A 21,851-nucleotide genomic window follows, 5' to 3' on the forward strand; every position below is an offset into this window, starting at 1 on the left:
CACCATTCGCCTCCATATTGTCTGAATAATATGGAATGTTCATTTTCAATGCCAAAGGGAATGTGTCTTGGAGGTTGAGCAAGGAATGAACATTTTTATTTTATTTTTTACATTTCATCTTTCAATATTTTTTCAACACCATTTTGCTTCAGTGTTATGATAAAAAAAAGAGTGACCCTGCACGTAATTGATCATTTGACCTATTTAAGAGTGATGACACAAATGTTATATTTAGTCAATATCTATGAATGTTAGCATTGTCGACTGTAAAGAGGGGTTGGTTGTACATGTGCTTCACGGCTAAATTGCATAAATGGAACTGAAACCTTGGACCCCTAAACACATGCCTCCCCCTGACCAGAGGGGAAATCCAATTAACGATTGGTTTAAGGAAACATTGGCTGATGTTTAGTGTTTAACCACAGGTGTGATAAAAGCTTTGCTCCTTCGCGTTTGCTATTACATTTATCATTAGCAGGAAATCAAAAATCAACCTGGTTGTTGGCAAACCCATTTGAATACGCTCACTGGTCATGAGGATAACCGAATCGAATAACAAGCCGCTCCCTGCAATTGGCTGAAGGAATGCTCCAGATAAAGCAAGCAGTCCTCTCATTGGCTGAAGGAAAAAACCGCTAAAGCTTTGATTGGCAGATTGGAAAAATATGGGTGCGGTTGGCATCTCAGTCTACTTTGTGGTTTGGTTAGCTGGTCGGTCGATCAGTCAGGTAGGCATTTGCAAAGGGGAGGCTGTTTCGAGTGCTGCGCCTCTATCCAGCGATCTCTGTACAAGTGGTGACAAGCTTCTTGCCATCCCAGACAGTCTTGAACTGCTCAGGAACAGGGATCTCAGTCTGAGAGAGAGACAAAGGAGAAATGGTAGTTTATCATCACTTTTCCACATCACATCAATTACCATGTTGTTCCATAATTGCCTTTATAATGCCAATTAGACAGACAAGATTCCCCCATAGATGTACTCACATAGTCTCCGTCTTTACCAGGTACCAGCACGTTCATCTCTGAGCTCTTGGCGCTGACGATCTCACACTCCAGCGAATCTTTGCTCAGGTACACGTGGCAGCCGTCAGTCTTGTTGATGGAGATGGTGGGAACTTTGCCCAAGACCTGAACACACCAGCGGGTTATGTGTGATTCTACTATGATTAAATAAATCTGGTTGGTACTGTGCAGAGATAAAAGCCATAAAAGTTTAGAAAACATGCAAAGTAATCTGTAAAATGTCACACCCACAATCAAACTGGAGACTTTTAATATGTGAATGACAGTCAGACAAAAGCTGATATGATTTGTTGTCACCGTTGTGTGATATTGCCATGTTCATTGACTGAATGACCAGCTCCTTTCAGTATCCATTTTCTCATTAAATCGAGATTAGAAATACACACCTGAACCTTGACGTCCCTGCAGTTGATAACCTCTACAATGCCCACGACGTCGTCAAAGACCAGACCCAGTTTCTTACAGTTGTCTACAAGAGAGGAACCCTATTAACAAATGCCCTTCGTTGACCTTTGACTTTAAAATGTGTCCACACACGGGTACGTCCTTACCTAAAGTGATGGAGTTTATCTTGCCCTTGATCTGCAGGGTGCTGTTGTTACACTTGAAGGCGTAGACCACCTGCTTGAGCTCTGTGTCGCTGATCACCATGCCCTGTACACCCTCTTGGTTCTCCTATTTGTCATTACACAGAGGAAGAGGTTAGGGGTTAGAGAGGAAATACACTCCACTCCTGAAAATGCAATGGCTCGGGACTGTAGTGATCAGTGCATGCGAAACCTGTGCATTCAGCTCAGGGGTAAACCAACAGCCCACTTATCTAAAATGCGCCCTTCGTGAGTTCACTGTAGTGGAAACTCTGCTTATATAGTAGATTCTTTCATGGTAAACCAAGTGGTTTATAAATATTTGTACATAATAAAGCCTTCAACATTTTCCCATGAAGCAACAAGTAAACAAAGCCAATATTTATGGTTGCAAACCAAAAGGAGTCACGCACACCACTGTTTGGAAACACTGCAGCGTTACCTAACGTTACATGTGTTGGGAAACACAGCTAAGTCCTTATAGTAACTGTCCAGTGTTTCCAGATTTCTATGAAAAAGTACCAAAGTCTTCCTTCCAAACAATGGTAATTAATGTATGTTAAAAAGCAGTTTCTCTGTGTTGGAATGGTGTGGGCTTAAAACGGTCATTCAAAATATGAACGAGAGTAGACCGCTGATTGGCCAGCTCATCCTCCATAAGGAAACAGCATGCATTTTGTGTTTTTAATTTTTGTAAGTTTTTTTCTCTCCAATTTATTCTTTGGACACAAATACAAGTATAGAATATGTCAACAACATTATTTGAGTTTGAATTAACAGAATATGAACTTGTAAAATTGCGATTTTCACTGGACAGTTACTTTAAGGATCTGACCCCAATTTTCGCCTAAAATGACATACCCAAATCTAACTGCCTGTAGCTCAATACCTGAAGCAAGGATTTACATATTCTTGATACCATTTCAAAGGAAACACTTTGAAGTTTGTGGAAATGTGAAATGAATGTAGGAGAATATAACACATTAGATCTGGTAAAAGATAATACAAAGAAAAAAAAACATGCGTTTTCATTTTTTATTTATTTAAATACCATATTTGAAATGCAACAGAAAGGCCATAATGTATTATTCCAGCCAAGGCGCAATTTTGATTTTGTCCACTAGATGGCAGCAGTGTATGGGAAAAGTTTTAGACTGATCCAATGAACGATTGCATATCTGTTCATATCTGTTGTATCAAGACTGCCCAAATGTGCCGAATTGATTTATTAATACATTTTCAAGTTCATAATTGTGCACTCTCCTCAAACAATAGCATGGTATTGTTTCACTGTAATAGCTACTGTAAATTGGACAGTGCAGTTAGATTAACAATAATTTAAGCTTTCTGCCCATATCAGATGTTGATGTCCTGGGACATTTTTTTTGTTACTTACAACCGCAGGCTAATCACATTAGCCTACATTAGCTCAACCGTCCCGCGGGGAGGGGGGTGACATCGATCCCGTAGAGGTTAAGGGCCTCTGGAGAGAGAACATTGCCCATAGGAACCTTTTTCCTATAGGAGGAACTGACCGTCAGAGAAGCAGATGTGGTGCACTGACGAAGCGTTCCGGGCCTGTTTGTCAGACCGTCTTTGTTTCTCTCTGGCTGTACGGTTAAAGCCCCGTCACTGAAGCTATACTGCCTCTCCAATCCAATCTGCCTCAACTCCCAGCCTTACTTCTGAAGCCAAATATAGACATTCAATCTCCATCTCTACCATATCAATTTAAATGTTGTTTGTTTTGCTTTTTATGTGCTTTGAGATTTTTTTCTGTTAAAGCGCTATACAAGTTCAATTATTGTATACCAGTGTAAACGACTTGACAAGGACCAATATCTCACCACTTTCCACTTTTTGCCATCAAGCTCCAGAACGGGGGGCAGCTTGCGAGAGGGGGCGGCGGTGGCCTCTGTCTTGGGGGAGCTGAAGGGCTTGGGCCCTGTGTGCACCGGACCGGTCTGGGTCCTCAGGTTGGGGTTCTTGTGAGTCATTTGGTCTTTGGGCACATGCTTCAGGCCTAGGGACAAAAAGTAAAGGTAGGAAGGAGAGGGGAACACAAATATTGACATTTTTGTCATTTACCAGACGCTATTATCCAGAGTAACGTACAGTAAGCACAAATATACTGTAAGATGGGTGAGACATGGTGCTACTGTCCTGGTAGACAAGGAGAAATGCCTTTACATAACGGAAGACTCTGTATAATGAATGTAAAGGGCTGGGGTCAATTTGCTTCTCACATTGTATTATTCTCTTGATCCTTTATTTAACCAAGTAAGTCACATTGAGATCGACATCTTTTTCAAGTATGTTTCAAAGTACTTCTTAAATCAATTGAGCTTCTGATTCTTGAGAACTTTTGCTGATGCATTATTCGACATGTACCCTTGGTGATGTCAGCTCCCTTGTTGAGGGAGGCGAAGAGGGCGTTACGGGTGTCGGGCCCCTGGTCTCCGCCACCGCCAGACGACCCGCTGAAGTCCATGGGAGGGGGAGGAGGGCCGGGGGGAGGAGGAGCGCCACAGGCAGGGTGAGCTGCAGAGGCCGAGGCTACTGGACCCTGGGATGGACAAAAAACAGACATCACATTGGTTATACACATGCCTAGACATGGTCATTTCCTGCTGTTAACAACGGGGTCTAATTCAATAAGGCGCAATGTTTGGAACTGTGCAGATAGGAACGGGTGACAAGAAACCAACACATTGGTGATTTTACCATCCGCCCTCTCTATCACACAAAGAGCCTTCTTGTTGCACATAAAACCAAAGACATTACTTGACAACTGGGTGTGATGTTGAGTACTGTGCCGATAGACAAGTCAAACAGAGCCCAGTCTGACAATTCCATACTCTGCATGACAGGTCTTCATATATGTTAGATAAACAGAATTAGAAGATTTCTATTTGGATCCGTTCCGCCTTCTTAAACACGCCCATGTCATTACTTCACTCATATGGTAACGGTTTGGGTCACCTTTCCCTACCCCCAGCACTAAGTCTGTTGTTTATGAGCAGCCGATAACGTGTATCCCTCCTGTAGTGACATGAGAAGTAAAGAGAGAGCGAGAGTAGGGTAAAATGACTCACGCTCTTGCTCCAGGCCAGTCCGGTGGTGTGGTGCTGTTTGATGTAGTTCTGCAGCTCAGTCCAGATAGACAGGTAGGCCTTAACCCAGTCCACATGCTTCTGGTCCCTGAGGAGTAGGACACAAGGCAATTTAGCTTAGCACAACAGGAGGGTGACCAAAAGGATGAAGAAAATATACAGTATTCAACTATGAGATTAAAACCAGAACTTTTTGGGGTTTTGGTTTTAATTTAGCAGACGCTCTTATCCAGAGTGACTTACGGTCGCAATTAGGATTAAGTGCCTTGCTCAAGGGCACGTCGACAGATTCTTCACCTACTGGTCCAACGCTCTTAACCGCTAAGCTACCTGCCACCCACTTGGCAGTCAGAAAAAGGTTAAAAGGCCAACAAACAGCAGATGGTCCTTACTTCTCCTTGTAGTCCTTGAGCACACGGTTGGTGTAGAACTGGGCAGCATCCTGCATCTCCTTCACATAGGGACCTGGCTTAGGAGCCTGGAAGAGCAAGAACGTCACAGGAGATTTATTGCTCTTCAAACAGCCTGTGTGGACACAGCTCGTGCGATGGCTTACAATGGTTTTTAGATGCATGCATTGCATCCACTGGCATACCAAAGTCTAGGTTTAACTTTGTTCATTATTGATCAGACTAAAATGCAGCAGTTCTCATTCATATTCATTACTCAAAATGATAATCAGAATTCCAGTTTCAACACTGATGCACTGTTGCTAAAGGGACTGTTTCAATTTCACTGCCAAACAACCGTCTCAGACTTCTACAGAATGAAAGACGTGCTTGTTTCCGGAAATCACACACACACACTGGTGACAATGCCAAGGCCCTCCACTCACCATGGCGACCCAGCCGAAGGCAGGCACACTTTCGCTGACGGCCGAGAGGTGGTTGAAGAGGGTCGAGGAGCGGTTCTGCTCGCGGAACGTCTGCACCTGCTGGATCACTTTGGAGACGGGGGCCAGGAGAGCAGTCAAGGATGCCTATAGATGGAAAATAACCATGACTTAAATCATAACATCCTAGAGATGCAAATAAAGGAATGTATTTGCACCTGACGACAAAATCTAATCACCAACCAGGGTGGAATAACGTGCAATTAATTACTTTGAATAATATGTGGCAAGAGAATGTAGGAAAACCATGCCATTGGAATCAGTTGATTCAATACCAATATATCCATTAATGAGACAATTAAAGTAAATACACTGTTGAGTTTATCTAAATAATGACATTCTGTTGAAAACTATGTCATGTCCAGGGTCAAGGTGATTGCTGACGGGTGAACCAACTCACATCAGAGGGCTTCTGGGAGCAGGAGGCGGTGACAAGGAGCTGTCTCTGACATGAGAACGCCTGCTTCATCATGTCCGCCTGACAGAGGGAGAGACAGAAAGGGATGAGAAAAGGTCCAGGTTTGGTTAACTGAATCATTCACATCCACCAATAAGCATGACATGAGACCTGAGGAGCATTACTAGCCAACTTTTCCCTCTAGTGCAATTCAACTTACATGCTTCTGGACGTCGCCCCCTATCTGCTGGCTGAGGGTCATGTACTGGCCAACAGAGCCCGTGATGATGGCATCATAGGCCTCCACGTAAGCTGCCACGACTGCAAGGAATGGGTGGCAACAGGAAGAGATACCAATGTTTATACGATATGTTTGTTCTGCTTGTGAGTCATGTTTTAATTTTACCTCCATTATCAAAGACAAAAAAACGATGACAACTGGTACTGTGGAAGTTCCTTTAGCATTATTAGGACCTGGACTCGCAATTCAGTCTCAGTCTTTCCATGATTTCTCGCATCCGTGTTTCCGTGAAAAGGGCTACAATATGAAATATCCTAGGTTACCTCCAGAGCCTCCAGCAGAGCCACCGCCACCTCCACCGCCCGACGCCGCCTCCAAACGACCCACAGCCACCTCCAGCCGCTGCACCAGACTTGCCAACGCCGCCATTCCTGGGGACAGATGACACATCAGCTGATGGGTTCAGTGGTCACTGATTGTTTACTATAAAAGTATCACAAGCGGTCGTTGACAGCAAGTGGTTTTGACTGCAGAAGTCTGATTCATTTCGGCTTTTCATTTAAAGTTGTGCATTATTAGGCCTTCTTGTCTCGGTATGTTAGTCTGTCTTTTGTCATTCCGTTACTCATACATTGTCTATAATTATATATATTTTTTTTTAAATCAGAGATCAGAGATACAACTGGACAGAAAACAACCAAAAGAGGGAAGACAAGTTCTAACTTTAACCAAACTAGTGGTTAAAGAATGAGTACTGGAATGGGGTTGGGGGACAAGACCTCCTGAGTACAGGTATGCAGGGAATAATACTGGCCTTCCCTCCCTGTCATTCCCATTATGCAACCTTCACCCGGGCCAGATTACATCAAAGCAACCACTCATAACTACACTGAGCAAAAAATATCAAGCGCAACATGCAACAATATTTTAATTTGACTGAGTTACAGTTCATATAAAGGAAATCAGTCAATTGAAATAAATTCATTGGGCCCTAAATCTATGGATTTCACGACTGGGAAAACAGATATGCATCTGTTGGGTCACAGATACCTTAAAAATGTAGGGGCGTGGATCAGAATAAAGGTAGGGGCGTGGATCAGAAAAAAGGTAGGGGCGTGGATCAGAAAAAAGGTAGGGGCGTGGATCAGAAAAAAGGTAGGGGCGTGGATCAGAAAAAAGGTAGGGGCGTGGATCAGAAAAAAGGTAGGGGCGTGGATCAGAAAAAAGGTAGGGGCGTGGATCAGAAAAAGGGTAGGGGCGTGGATCAGAAAAAAGGTAGGGGCGTGGATCAGAAAAAAGGTAGGGGCGTGGATCAGAAAAAAGGTAGGGGCGTGGATCAGAAAAAAGGTAGGGGCGTGGATCAGAAAAAAGGTAGGGGCGTGGATCAGAAAAAAGGTAGGGGCGTGGATCAGAAAAAAAGGTAGGGGCGTGGATCAGAAAACCAGTAAGTATCTGGTGTGACCACCATTTGCCTCATGCAGTGCGACATCTCCTTCGCATAGAATTGATCAGGCTGTTGATTGTGGCCGGTTGTCCCACTTCTTCAATGACTGTGTGAAGTTACTGGATATTGGCGGGAACTGGAACATGCTATCGTACACGTCGATCCAGAGCATCCCAAACATGCTCAATGGGTGACATGTCTGGTGAGTAGGCAGGCCATGGAAGTAGGACATATTCAGCTTCCAGGAATTGTACTGATCCTTGCAACACAGGCTGTGCATTATCATGGTGAAACATGAGGTGATGGCAGTGGATGAATGGCACAACAATGGGCCCCAGGATCTCGTCACCATCTCTGTGCATCCAAATTAAATTGTGTTTGTTGTCTGTAGCTTATACCATAACCCCCCCATGGGGCTCTCTGTTCACAACGATGAAATCAGCAAATCGCTCGCCCACACAGCTCCATACACATGGTCTGAGATTGTGAGGCCGGTCGACGTACTCCCAAATTCTGTAAAACGACGTTGGAGGCGGCTTATGGTCGAGAAATGAACACTAAATTGTCTGGCAACAGTATTGGTGGACATTACTACAGTCAGTATGCCAATTGCACACTCCCTCAAAACTTGAGACATCTGTGGCATTGTGTTGTGTGACAAAACTGCACATTTTAGAGTGGCCTTTTATTGCCCCCCAGCACAAGGTGCACCTGTGTAATGATCATGTGGTTTAATCAGCTTCTTGATATGTCACCTGTCAGGTGGATGGATTATCTTGGCAAAGGAAACATGTTCACTAACAGGGATGTAAACTAATGTGTGCACAACATTTGAGAGAAATCAGATTTTTGTACGTATGGAACATTTCTTGGATCTTTTATTTCACCTCATGAAACATGGGACCAACACTTTACATGTTGCATTTATATTTTTCTTCAGTGTACTCCAGATAGACCTGATGCATGTCTAGGCTAATTGAACAGAGCTAAATCTATACTCAACAACAGTCCTCTGTGTTGACAAAGTGGGAAGTGATAAGAGTTGTTAGAGCTTCTCTACTGTTGTAAAATGCCCTTGCAGGAGTGCAGACACACACAGACACACCCTATAGGCTGACATTGTGTAATAGAAACCGGATACCCTGTTCATCGGAGTGACTGTCTCAGGTACTGTCAGCTGAGTGGAAACACAGTCTTCATCCCATTAATGACGATCCATGTCGCTCTATTCTCCTGGGATAATACCCTCACCATTCACTTTCCCAGAGCAAAGCATTGCTTGTGACATAGGGCAGGGTATGCAAAACGCTACCAAATAAATCAATGGCTCTTGATTTGGTTAGAGATACATTGTTCTGTATAGTGTACAGATGATCATTGATCACTCATGAACTGCACTTTCTGTATTTACTGACTGTATACAGTGCATTCGGAAAGTATTCAGACCCCTTTTGTTATGTTACAGCCTTATTCTAAAATGGATTAAAATAGTTTTCCCCCTCATCAATTTACACACAATACTCCATAATGAAAAAGTGAAAACAGGTTTTTAGAAATGTTTGCACATTTAAAAATAAAACCTGAAATATCTTATTTATATACACTACCGTTCAAAAGTTTAGGGTCACTTAGAAATGGCCGTGTTTTTCAAAGAAAAGCAACTTTGTCCATTAAAATAACATTAAATTGATCAGAAATACAGTGTAGACATTGTTAATGTTGTAAATTACTATTATAGCTGGAAATGGCAGAGTTTTTATGGAATATCTACATAGGCATACAGAGGCCCATTATCAGCAACCATCACTCCTGTCTTCCAATGGCAAGTTGTGTTAGCTAATCCAAGTTTATCATTTTAAAAGGCTAATTGATCATTAGAAAATCCTTTTTCAATTATGTTAACACAGCTGGAAACTGTTGTTCTGATTAAAGAACGCAATAAAACTGGCCTTCTTTAGGCTAGTTGAGTATCTGGATCATCAGCATTTGTGGGTTTGATTACAGGTTAAAAATAGCTAGAAACAAAGAACTTTCTTCTTAAAAACGTCAGTTTCTGGCAATTTTGAGCCTGAAATCAAACCCACAAATGCTGATGCGCCAGATACTCAACTAGTCTAAAGGCCAATTTTATTGCTTATTTAAAATCAGTACAACAGTTTTCAGCTGTGCTAACAATAAAAAATAAAAAAGGTTTTCTAATGATCAATTACCCTTTTAAAATTATAAACTTGGATTAGCTAACACAACATGCCATTGGAACACAGGAGTGATGGTTGCTGATAATAGCCCTCTGTAGATATTCCATTAAAAAAAGTGTCTAAACTGTATTTCTAATCAATTTCATGTTATTTTAATGGACAAAAAAAAAAAGCTTTTCTCTCAAAATCACAGAAATTTCTAAGTGACACCGAACTTTTTAACTGTAGTGTAAGTACTCAGACCCTTTGCTATGAGACTACAAATTGAGCTCAGGTGCATCCTGTTTCCATTGATCTTCCTTGAGATGTTTCTACAACTTGATTGGAGTCCACCTGTGGTCAATTCAATTGATTGGACATGATTTGGAAAGGCACACACCTGTCTATATAAGGTCTCACAGTTGACAGTGCATGTAGAGCGCCGAGGCACAGATCTGGGGAAGGGTACCAAAAAAATGTATGCAGTATTTTTTATTTAACTTGAACTGAAGTCCCCAAGAACACAGTGGCCTCCCATCATTCTTAAATGAAAGAAGTTTGGAACCACCAATACTCTTCCTAGAGCTGGCCGCCCAGCCAAACTGAGCAATCTGAGGAGAAGGGCCTTGGTCAGGGAAGTGACCAAGAACCCGATGGTCACTGACAGAGCTCTAGAGTTCCTCTGTGGAGCTGGGAGAACCTTCCAGAAGGATAACCATCTCTGCTAGAGTGGCCAGATGGAAACCACTCCTCAGTAAAAAGGCACATGACTGCCCACTTGGAGTATGCCAAAATGCACAAAATATTTTCAGACCATGAGAAACAGGATTCTCTGGTCTGATGAAACCAAGATTGAACTCTTTGGCCTAAATGCCAAGCATCACGTCTGGAGGAAACCTGGCACCATCCCTACGGTGAAGCATGTTGGAGGCAGCAACATGCTGTGGGTATGTTTTTCAGCTGCAGGGACTGGGAGACTAGTCAGGATCGAGGGAAAGATGAACGGAGCAAAGTACAGAGAGATTCTTGATGAAAACCTGCTCCAGAGCACTCAGGACCTCAGACTGGGGCGAAGGTTCAGCTTCCAACAGGACAACGACCCTAAGCACACAGTCAAGACAACTCAGTGGCTTCGGGACAAGTCTCTGAATGTTGTGGACCAGATAAAACATTTCTGGAGACCTGAAAATAGCTGTGTAGCGACGCTCCCCATCCAACCTGACAGATCTTGAGAGGATCTGCAGAGAAGAATGGGAGAAAATAGGTGTTCACAAATACAGGTGTGCCAAGCTTGTAGCGTCATACCCAAGAAGACGCATGGCTGTAATCGCTTCAACAAAGTACTGAGTAAAGGTTCTGAATACTTATGTAAATGTCTTTTTATTTTATACATTTCTAAAAACCTGTTTCTGCTTTGTCAATATGGGGTATTGTGTGTAGATTGAGGAAAAACACAATTTAATCAATTTTAGAATGCTGTAACGTAAATGTGGAAAAGGTCAAGGGGTCTGAATACTTTCCGAATGCACATCATTTGACCATCTTTGAATGTGTTATGTATGCAGAACCGCAACCAAACTTTCCCCATGGGCATAAAGTAATCTGATCTTGTCAAATTTGCTATCAGTGCATACCCTTGACCTAAATGTATGGGCTAGGCCTGTGCTTGTAAAATAGGCTCTTCAAGGGCTGGTGGACCCAGTCCAACTTTTATTTTACTTCCGTGCAATGACTCAACCTAGGCCTGCTGCTGTGGTTAAAGCAGGGTGGGTCAACTTGTGTTGCTTATATGGACAGTTAGGAAACGGTGCTTAAAGTGCACATGGAAAGTAGGAAGAAGACATCTTCTAATTGCCTAATTGCGCACTGCAGCTACGGACGGTTGGAAGTCCTCCAAGTGATGAGCACCTGGAAACTAGCCTGTACAGGGAAAATAAATCTCGGTTTTCTAAAACTGCAGGTTTCAAGCACGTTATTTTATTCAAGGGGCCATTGGCAATAACACATTGTTTCACTAGGTTTTGGCCTTTCTAGGGAGTTTTTCCTAGCCACCGCGCTTCTACACCTGCATTGCTTGCTGTTTGGGGTTTTAGACTGGGTTTCTGTACAGCACTTTGAGATATCAGCTGATGTAAGAAGGGCTATATAAATACATTTGATGATGATGATTTGACTTTTCAGCATAGATACCAGACCCTGTAAACGAGGGATTTTAGTACGTTACACAATTTCTCCAACACACTCGGGGTAGACGTGCGTTCAGACATACTAGGGAGAAGGAGCTTAGGCGCAGTCTGTCTGCGGTGTGTTCTGGTCAAGGATAAAAAAAATAAAAACGTATTTTCTGCTTTAGTAACTAGAAATGTATGGCAAATATACGCCGGCGTCTTGCGCCTACCGGTATCCAGAGTCATACACACCGTTTGGGCTAGACAATGTTCCATCAAGCTATCATGGCTAGCTAGCTAGCGAAGCACCGCTAATCTTCACAAGCCGATGATAATGAGATTGGGAGTCGGCCGAGGTAGCTATCTATAGTTAGCCTATGCTAGGTAGCTAGCTGGAAACAATGAAATAGCTAACGTTAGCTGTGGCGTATTCATTATGCAGATTCTGTTGCAAACCCTTAATTAAAAGGAAGCAAACGGAACGAAACGGGATTTGAAACCTGAATTTGTCCAATAGAAACCCTCGCTTTACTCTTTGGTTCTTAAACGGTAACGTAAACGGTTTCCGTAATGAATACTTACAACACCCTGTTTTGACAGGAAGAGTATGGGTTGGTTAACAACAACCTCAAACGATTTAGCTAGTCAGCTCGATCCCCTCCCTGTCTTTCGGCATTCCTGTATTTTAATGCATACCCCTCCCTTGTAGTGTTGCACACTAGTCTGCGAAAATAAATAACTACACATTTGGGTTGAGTCGTTTTAACATACTGAAATGCATAACACTATTCCAATAATGCATCATGGAATAATGTCTAGCTAATACAATTTGACATCAAGCCAGCAATCATAATGTTAAATCATAACGATCATTTCTGAACGATTCCTTCATGCAATGAGGTCGGCGGCGCATTATGACATGGACTATTATGCACCTAAAACTATTTACAGAGGAATAATATAAAGCAGCATATGCCCACAGAGTAACAAAACCTCATCCTTACCTGCTAAATTGGACAAGCACTGATTAGGTCTTTAATCACGGTCAATTGTCTGTAGGAGCTAGCAGACTTACTGCTCTGCCTATTCTTCCAGTATAAAACAGATAGTACAGTATGAAGATGGGCTTAAACTGCTTCTCCAATAGAAATCCCCTATCACGCTTGTAGGCGATGTCATGGCGACGTTGGCTAGCTAAGCTCATGCGTAGAAACACGTCATCGGGTCTAACGGTCGTCTCGTGTCAAACTGCGCACGTGCAAGACGTCAAATCAAAGGCACTCCTTCGATATAAAGTAGTTTTTTACGAAAATTAAAACGTGTCAGTTTGACACTTTCAAACGGTTGGAGTAATACCATGTTCAACTACTTAAGACATTGGCTCGAATCTAAGTTGTGCTTTTAGATTTCGAGAAAATTAACAACTAAGGAAGAATTGTTCCCTTCTCTCATTGACTTCTCAAACCCTAAACCCCGACCTGCTCTGTTTGGTCTGTAAAGCAAGCGTTCCCGAAAGTCTCTCGATGTTGCGCCTCTGGGTTTAGAAACTCTGTGGAATGACTGTGGACGCTAGGGCTGTAACCACGCGGAGTTTCCGCTCTTATTCGCGCAACAATTCCTTTCCCTTATAAGGAGAAGAGAGAGTGCAGATACGTGAAATAGAACACAAAAACATTATTCCTCATCTTCTGAAATAAAAATGTCTTCCCACTCTCTGGTCTCAATTGCAATTTATCTGTCATTGTTCGAAACACAGCATGGCCCCATCACTGTTATAAATTGCTTACAACGTCATACTGTGGGTGCGTTCGTAAATTCGCTCTGGCTATCTACTCCGATTAAGAACACTCGTATGAGTGTGCCAGAAGGCAGAATAACTGATGAATGTACAAATGCTCAACACCCGTTGAATATGGCCGGTGTCAGTAAACGTCGGCAAAAAAAGCATAATACAATTGTTGACAGCAGCACAGTTACAGTCACCAAAGCTCTGGATAACATGAAAATAGCCTAATCAGCTCTGCTAGGGTGAGTGTCTGGAAGTAGCTAGCCAACATTAATTAGCCAGTTAGCTTGGGTGCTTGACTGCCGTTCTGGTCAGAACGCTCGGATCAACCCTACTCCTCCGCCAGAGCGTCCAGTGTACGGTCTGAATTTACCAACGGACAATCTGTCAACACCCTGAATTTACGAACGCGCTGAGCGCACTTTTACACTCCAGATATATCAGCATCTGGTAGTAGGGTAGGCCTACTTTTGTGACTTCTATACTCCCTACCCCTCAGCCTCACCACAATTCAACAGTCAGCACAATTTTGGGCCAGTTTTGACTACCTATGTAATGGAGGTGGTTCAGTCAACCACACTGGCATGATGAGGGATCTTACTAGTGAGACCTAAATGCTTGCGTTAGCTCCGCGGCCCAAAGCAATGTCTAGGCTTTATATCAGTGGGCTAACAGTCTTGTGGTGTACAGACAGAGTTCAAATCTAGATAGTCACATTGGTGCATTGACCGGGATTTAGTCAATTGATGCAGCCTATCACCGGTCAATGTGGAGGAGGCCTGCAGTGTGACGCCCAACCTTTAACTTGAAGAGGTCGGGTCTAAGCTCAGAAGGCATCAAGATAATCAGCTTCATTTTCAAATGTTTTTTTTATTGGCCAACAGTCTTGTTGAACCCAGGTTCAAACCCAGACACCAGCATATAGATCTCCACTGCCCTTCTCACCTTAGGCTGCCATAACAACCAGTAAATATATTTTATCAGTATCACAGCCAGTCACATGAGTGAATGACAGCCATCACTGAACTGATTTGCTTGGTGTTAGTAGTTTCATAGGTTGCAATAAATGGGTTAATAAACATCATTGGTTGCAAGTAGTCTCTTAAATCGAAAAACAAGTCAAATCAAATAGTTGAACACAGCGTTCCCCCCCTAGTTCTCATCTGAACACATCTCTGTTGTGTAGCTATTTCGGGTTAGGGGATAACAAGACACACCAATCCAACTGAAACAACGGCATTGTTTAAAAGTATTAGCGACAGACTGACTGATCTAGAAATCACCTTGCATCCAAATAACAGTGATCAGAGACTGTAGAATTGATACTTTCAAGCACCAATTTGGTTGTTAGCCCACCCACTCAAAATCTCTGATGGGAGTTAGATTTAAAGGCATGCTCTGGAACTTTGGCAACTACTAAGTCTTTTTCACTCTTCATTTTTTGGGCTCATGAGCGCTACTTTCAGAACTACTGGCTAAAAAGCATACAAAAAGTACTAGAGAATCTCGAACTCTCAATCTCATTACGGAGTGGGTGTTGAAAGCCATTAGGTCAACACTCAGTGGTGTGATGATTAAACAGACGTACAAACTGCACCCTGTCTAGTCTATGGAGAGATCAATGTCAAGCAGGCCGAATAACATTAATGAGACCACAGGCGGCCAACATCTCAGATGGCTTCATCTCATCATTTAGTGTTATGAAGCACTAAAGGGGAACCACAGTCAGTAATGGTCAGCCATAAAAGAGAATGTGAAATCTGTAAGTGGCAATAGAATAGATAGCTGTGCGGCAGTGTTTTCTCAATGGTTCACAGTTGGTCCCTCCTTGGTCAGAGAGCTAAAGACTTGTTAAGACTGGAATAAACAGCATTTGTTTAGATTTTTTCAGATGTTTTAGATTAGCCATAGCTTTAAAGACTTTGGGAGTCTTGACAAAAAAAGGTGGACAAAGTAAAACATATTTGATTTTAATTTACAGATAATCCAGTTTCATAAGGTCTGGTCACATAGTGAGGAGAATACTTCACTAAAAGGATTGTTATTTAACAATTAAATGAACACAGAATCCCTTAATTTTGTGGCTGCTCCCTCTCTGCCGCCACAGTGGACTCCCAGAATGCTGCCAATCTTTCATAAAAATGTGCTCGACTAGCGCATTGGAGGAATAGCATGAGATGACTTTGCACTGAGAAAGGTTTAGTAAAAAAACGATTGCTTATTTCACAGAGAGTTCCTCCGATTAGATCGGGGGCTTTCCTCTTAAACATTCAACAACCAAAATAGTATCTCTAAAGTAAGACTGAAGGGTCAGGTTCACAGTAATCTTCATGCAAAGTGACAACACCACTCAAGTTTGGAGGAGGTACATGTCGGGCAATGGAGAATCCCACCGCTCTGTATCTACGGCTGAACTGAATGAATTGCTAATCTGATCAATATGTGTGGATCAGCACTTGTTCAGTTAGCAGCCTGTGAGAGCAGTGGAGATGCAGACAGACATAGCCACGGTGAGCGTGAAAAAGTGTCAGGATCAAAATGGTCAGCCAAAATAAATCTTAAAAACAGACGTTAAGTGGTCTTCCAGGTTCGAACAGTCGTTAGTATCTGAGGTGAGTAGGAAGCATTGCCCCTTTCTTCCCCATGTGTCATTGGTGTCTTCATCATCATCTCCCAGGGACACAGTAATAGGGGTGGAGGCGTCAATGTTGTGTACTCCAGTGTGTCATCCAGTGAGTTCCTACAGTATGAGGCATGGCTCTCGAAAAACAGCATTTCCCAGGATCCTCTGACTCTGACCAGCATGGCTGACAGAAACAAAAGCAGTTTCGACTCTCAATGCTGGTTAAGTGTCAAACACACAACGCTTTTCTGAAACGACGTTTTGGCACAATTACCAAAAGCGCACATATTTCGATTTTTAGACACATTCAGGCACACACAACATGGATAACTCATGCAGACCTAACCACCATTCAAACATTAATACATACCACAACTGCAACTGTGCTCTCATGGACAGATATCTAGATTTGTTTTCATCGAGACAAGTCACTTGTCAACCATATTGTAATCTGTCAGAGTAGAGTAGGAACATGCAGGCAAGTCTTCACTAGCAGTCTTCCGTTTTCTCCTGGAGGGGGTACATTCTCAGCACTCAACTTGACATTCTGACCATTCGTTACCCTATCACCCCCCCCCCCCCCCCCACACACACATTTTTCCTTTAAATGGTCTGTATTTCTCAAAGGTTAAACCTAATTTCCTTAATCTTGGCTCAGTGTGGGCGCAGGGAAGTTTAAATACGGGGGTGTGTGGGTGGGAGGCTTGACCCCGTGCCCAACAGGGTTCTCTCTCATTCTCCAGGACCCATATGTCTTGAGTGTCCTATGGGTGGAGAGGTGTACGGTTTGTATGGTGGAGAAGAGCAAAAGAGAGTGGGTGGGGAGGGTTTAGGGGTGGGGAGGGGTGTTCCACCACCCTCTGTTGCTATAGCAGCTCCTCTCTTTGCTTTTTGCTCCTGGTGGGGCCCTGGCCGTTTTCCAGGGTGCCGTTGTGAGGTCGGAGGAGGTGTCCTCGTTCCCTGTCTGTCCATGGGACGCCTCCCTGGCCGTCGTCACTGTCCAAGTCCGAGTCAGAGCGCATGAGGGCTGAGGACGAGGGGGCGGGGGCCGGCTTCATTCGGCCTGGTGGGGGAGAAAGGGAAAGGAATAGGAATTTGCTGTTTTCAATATATTCTAAGATAATAAGACACAGAGGGTAAGTGTGTTACCAGCTCGGGGTGGGTGTAGCTCCAGGCCGTCCTGCTCTTCGCCATTAAGCATCTTATAGCGGCTTTTGCTCTTGTGGCGCATTTTACCCTTACGCCTGTTCAAAACACACAGTCCTGTCAGTCTGCTTATTCCACATTACTGGATGGACAACAAGCATGTATTTAAGACAGAGTAGCACGCCATGCAATGTAAACGAAGCAACATAATATTAATGTACAAAAATGTCAAACTCAAACGTTAGTGGCTCTCTTACCCGCGGCAACAACACACCATTCCCCAGACAACGGTCGCGACGGCAACCACGATCATGAAGGATGCTATGGTCACATACAGCACACTCCATTCTGAAAGAGAGAGGGTCAACATAAGTCGCAGGTTGTCAGAATGAGAAAGCGCAAATTCAGCACTTGATATTTCCATGACGTCGCTTTCCACTGTGTATCATACTCAGAAGTAAATTCATGCAGTCACATGAGTCTTCACAGTGTCCTAATGTATAATGTCATAATCTTCAATTTCACGAGTGTCCACTCCGCTCCTCACCACAGTTGCTCTCTTGGTCCCACAGCTGTCCTTTGATGAAATTCTCCATCCAGAAGGAGTGGCAGATGCAGGTCCGCGTGAATGAGTCGCAATCCCCGTGACTAGAGCAGTTCAGCTGGCAGACTGCAGGGGGAGAGAGACGTTAAGAGACGTGAACTTTGAATTCCGTCAGGCCACAGGTTTTCTAGAGTGTTCTTGACATCTTCTTGGTCAAAGACGACAAACCTATCCTAACTGTCTTTTATTACTCGTCTATCTAACCTGGAGATTAATAAAACAAATATATTAAGCCAAACTTGAAGTTGTAAGTTAAAAAAGAGGTAAGGGTAAGTCAAAATACTAAACTAAATTGCCCATACTTTAAATATAACAAATGTAAAAACATTATAAAAATATATATATTTCATTCATATAGCATGTTTAATATCACAGCAAACTCTCAATAAATGCTTGTCATGTAAATGAACTAAGTCTCAATTCATTAGTCCGAATACATTTCTCCATCCATGTCATGCTTTTCTCTTGTCACGTGTCTGGATACTCACTGACTGTGTCCACCCGCCGTGCCTTGAAGATGAGGAAGTCGTTCTTCTGTTTGCGTAGCTTGTTGCGCAGCCCCAGAGCCACACTGTGACCGGACAGAGGGGGGCGACCCGGACCCCCAGACACCAAGAACACCAGCCGAGTACTGAGAGGAGAGGAATGGAGATGGGAAGAAATTAATAGATTCCCTCAACCAGCCTAATTATGAATCATTCTTAGTAATTATAACCATTGCCTCTTAGTTTGGTAACAAAGAATCTCTCATGTCCACACCCTGTAAGGGTGGTAACAAAGTTACACATTGTAAGCGTGGCAATTTTTTACATTTAAATTACACATTGTTCAAAACAACACATGCTAAAACGTGTACAAGAAAGAGTATGTCAGAGAAAGAGTGAATTCCTGTGTTCTTGCACTTACATTGCAACTAAGTAACTTACTGTGCCAATAAAGTTGAGTGAGTTGAAACGAAGAGACCGAAACATAGAGGAAAGGAGCTGACCTGTGCTCGTTGAAGGCGCTGACTTCCCGTACGGTGATGTCACTGTCGAGCACGCCCAGCAGCACGCCCACCTGTCTGAGCAGCATGTCTCTCTGGCGGTGGGACACCTGGGACACAGACACCTCCAGCACCAGCTCCACCAGGTCACGCTGCCACACGTCTGACAGGAGAGAGAGGGTGGAGGACAGAGTGAGGGAGAGGAAAAGAAGACATTGGGATAATGATAGTGTGTGTAGGACCCATTTCTGCTGTGCTTGTGTGTGTTATCCATATAGTATTTATCCTACTTCCCATAGATCTGAATGGATTGGGCGGGAGGAATATAATGGAAAATAACCCTAGTGTATCAAAAAGCTAGCTGTAGCTATAGCCACATCTATTTTATTCTTTCAGACCAAGTGTCGAGGGGTTGATTTTGGGGCTGTGTTTGTAGTCCATAAGGAGCCCACTGACCCGGTTTGACCTCTACAGTCCCTCTGTCTGAGCTGCTCTGGCCCTTGCTGTCTGTCACAGTCAGAGTGAAGCTGTACTTTCCCTCCACCAGGTTAGTGAGAAACAGCACCGCCTGGTGGTCAGAGTTGTTCAGTACATCCTGGGGGACAAAGACAACACGACTCTTCAGACAAGATGCATTTGATTTGTATTTGATCAATTACAAAGATATTTTGTCTTATGTTGATGACACATTTCTTAATTCAAAGACATTGAAGACATTGAATTATGTTATAATTGCAGAGCGTTGTATTTTCGAGCTGCATGCAATGGCCTACACTACTGCAAAAAGAAAAGTGGAAAAACTGGTCTGACCAGAACACATACTTGTTCAAAATATTTCCAGTAGTAGGTCATTTGTATGCAAATATTATTAAGTAGAATGTTTATCATGAGAAATGCAAGAGCAGATTGCATTTGGTCAGAATGTTTTTACCTAATACAACATGAAGAGGGAAATGTATGCTATATTGTACATTTTCTGTTTACTTACTATATTGTATGTTTGCCATAGCTTCCCTAACACTTAATAATATTTTCTGTAAATATTTCTGTTATCCGTTATAGTACCACGGAGTGCTCTCTCTCACCCCTGCTGCAGGACTACTGTCGTCACGGGTCCACAAGTAGCCGACTCCACCCTTGTCATCTGTGGAGTGGGAGCCGTCCAGGGCTGCAGTCCGCAGGGGCAGAGAGATGGCCGGGCTGGACTGGACATGGGCTACTGGGGGTTGGTCTAACTCTGGTAAAGAGAAGACAAGACACCTTTAAAGGACATTACCGTGCCAAAGAGTATTCTGAAGTACTCAGTATGCTGTTTCTCTCCATGCACCTGGTAATAATATAGGTGTGTGAGTTATGCTTCAGTTATACTTCAAAGGGTTTTGAATAGTTGAGTGCGTCTCGTGTGAGACCTTGTCTAGCCTGTTTCTGAAAGCTTCAGAGAGTTCCATCTCTGACACATTTCTTTGTCGGCAATTCTATATTAAATCAAGTTTCAAGTTTTTAAATGTCACAAGTACAGTGAAATGCCTTTCTTGCAAACTCAAACAATAACTGTGTTCGTCTGGTAAAATCTCAGCACCCAGAAATAAATCAGAGGTTAAGGAAAAACCTACTCTTGCGAAATCAGGAAAGAGAATTTAAACAAAAACACACACACAGGAAAATTACCCTCTCGGACAATGACCGTGACCGTGTCGGTGCTCGCCAGCTTCCTCTCGTCCGTCACGGTCAGACTGAACTCGTACTCGCCCACCTGCAGCCCCGTCACCGTGGCAACGGCGCCATCGGCGTTCTCGATCTTCACTCCGTCCGGACCCCTGAGAGACAGGCAGACAGACAGACAGACAGACCATCACAGAGTCAGACAGGTGGAGAAACAGCAGTTCCACTATCCGCTGTCAGCACATAGCGCTGAACTGGGCCATATAACATGAGAGATGGAATAGAAGAGTGCTCCAAAGAGTCTCCTCCACTCATCATATTGCCTCTGGGAGTTGAACTAAGTGTCACTCTCATACACAGAGAACAGCGAGTGTGTAATTTACCAAAGGGTGCTGTGTGTTTATTTGGGAGTGTGTGCGTGAGCGAAAGTGAGCATGCATGTAGATGAGTGCGTGTGCGTCTATGTGCATGTTGGATCTGTCTGTCTGCCTTCCTGTCTGCCTGCCTGTGAATACTGACTTGCTCTGTTTCCAGTGGTAGGTGGAGATAGTCTGGTCGTCCGTGCTCTTGCTGCCGTCCAGAGTGGTGCGGTCCACAGGTAAGGTCAGCTCCTTCTCTGGACCGGCGTCTGCTACTGGGGGCTTATTGTTCTCTGAGGAGGATGGAACACAAGCAGGCTCAGGAGAACATAGATTGGTGACATGCTAGGAGGACAATATCCACATAACTATTTTCACCTACAGAATCGTGCTAGTTTTGCCTGTCTCTATTCTCAATGTATGTTTCATCAAGGTTAAACCAACATCCATTCAGATATGTTATATAACAGCAAAGAATTAGAGAAAATATGTGTGGCTTATTTCATGTGAATCAGGCATGATATTCACGCAACTGCAAGATCACAGAAGGGAGGTAACAGCACTTTCCATTCATTTCTCTTGATGCTATTCCCAATGTAAGCCTCAACAGGGTTAAGCCAACTCACATTCAGATAAGTGACACA

General features: G+C 43.4%; 2 protein-coding genes across 6 annotated transcripts in view; both read right to left on the minus strand.

Annotated features, from left to right (window-relative positions):
• Positions 1-74: 74 nt before the first annotated feature.
• LOC120022171 (adenylyl cyclase-associated protein 1-like) lies at positions 75-13,164 on the minus strand. Its single transcript, XM_038966046.1, has 13 exons — positions 13,047-13,164; positions 6,577-6,684; positions 6,233-6,333; positions 6,016-6,093; positions 5,559-5,702; positions 5,116-5,201; positions 4,706-4,811; positions 4,002-4,176; positions 3,458-3,633; positions 1,575-1,698; positions 1,410-1,492; positions 985-1,128; positions 75-854 (listed from the first exon to the last, which is right to left on the minus strand). Exons 2-13 carry the CDS (start codon positions 6,680-6,682, stop codon positions 771-773), a joined length of 1,407 nt encoding a protein of 468 aa, XP_038821974.1. The 5' UTR covers positions 6,683-6,684; positions 13,047-13,164; the 3' UTR covers positions 75-770.
• A 2,609-nt stretch (positions 13,165-15,773) lies between these two features.
• The window catches only part of LOC120022162 (dyslexia-associated protein KIAA0319-like protein), a 28,400-nt gene continuing 22,322 nt past the window's right edge, over positions 15,774-21,851 (minus strand). For 4 of the 5 annotated variants that reach the window (XM_038966029.1, XM_038966026.1, XM_038966027.1 and 1 more), the window contains exons 13-22: positions 21,368-21,500; positions 20,855-21,003; positions 20,272-20,423; positions 19,643-19,781; positions 19,190-19,349; positions 18,690-18,832; positions 18,145-18,267; positions 17,855-17,945; positions 17,601-17,695; positions 15,774-17,514 (exon numbers count right to left, since the gene is read on the minus strand). In XM_038966029.1, coding sequence (XP_038821957.1) covers positions 17,318-17,514; positions 17,601-17,695; positions 17,855-17,945; positions 18,145-18,267; positions 18,690-18,832; positions 19,190-19,349; positions 19,643-19,781; positions 20,272-20,423; positions 20,855-21,003; positions 21,368-21,500 — 1,382 coding nt within the window. In that variant the 3' untranslated portion in view covers positions 15,774-17,317. Of the gene's footprint in view, positions 17,515-17,600; positions 17,696-17,854; positions 17,946-18,144; positions 18,268-18,689; positions 18,833-19,189; positions 19,350-19,642; positions 19,782-20,271; positions 20,424-20,854; positions 21,004-21,367; positions 21,501-21,851 lie in introns of those variants that run through there. The other variant, XR_005472589.1, reaches the window with a different exon arrangement.

Source organism: Salvelinus namaycush, chromosome 27, assembly GCF_016432855.1.
Source record: "Salvelinus namaycush isolate Seneca chromosome 27, SaNama_1.0, whole genome shotgun sequence".
Lineage (NCBI taxonomy): Eukaryota > Metazoa > Chordata > Actinopteri > Salmoniformes > Salmonidae > Salvelinus > Salvelinus namaycush.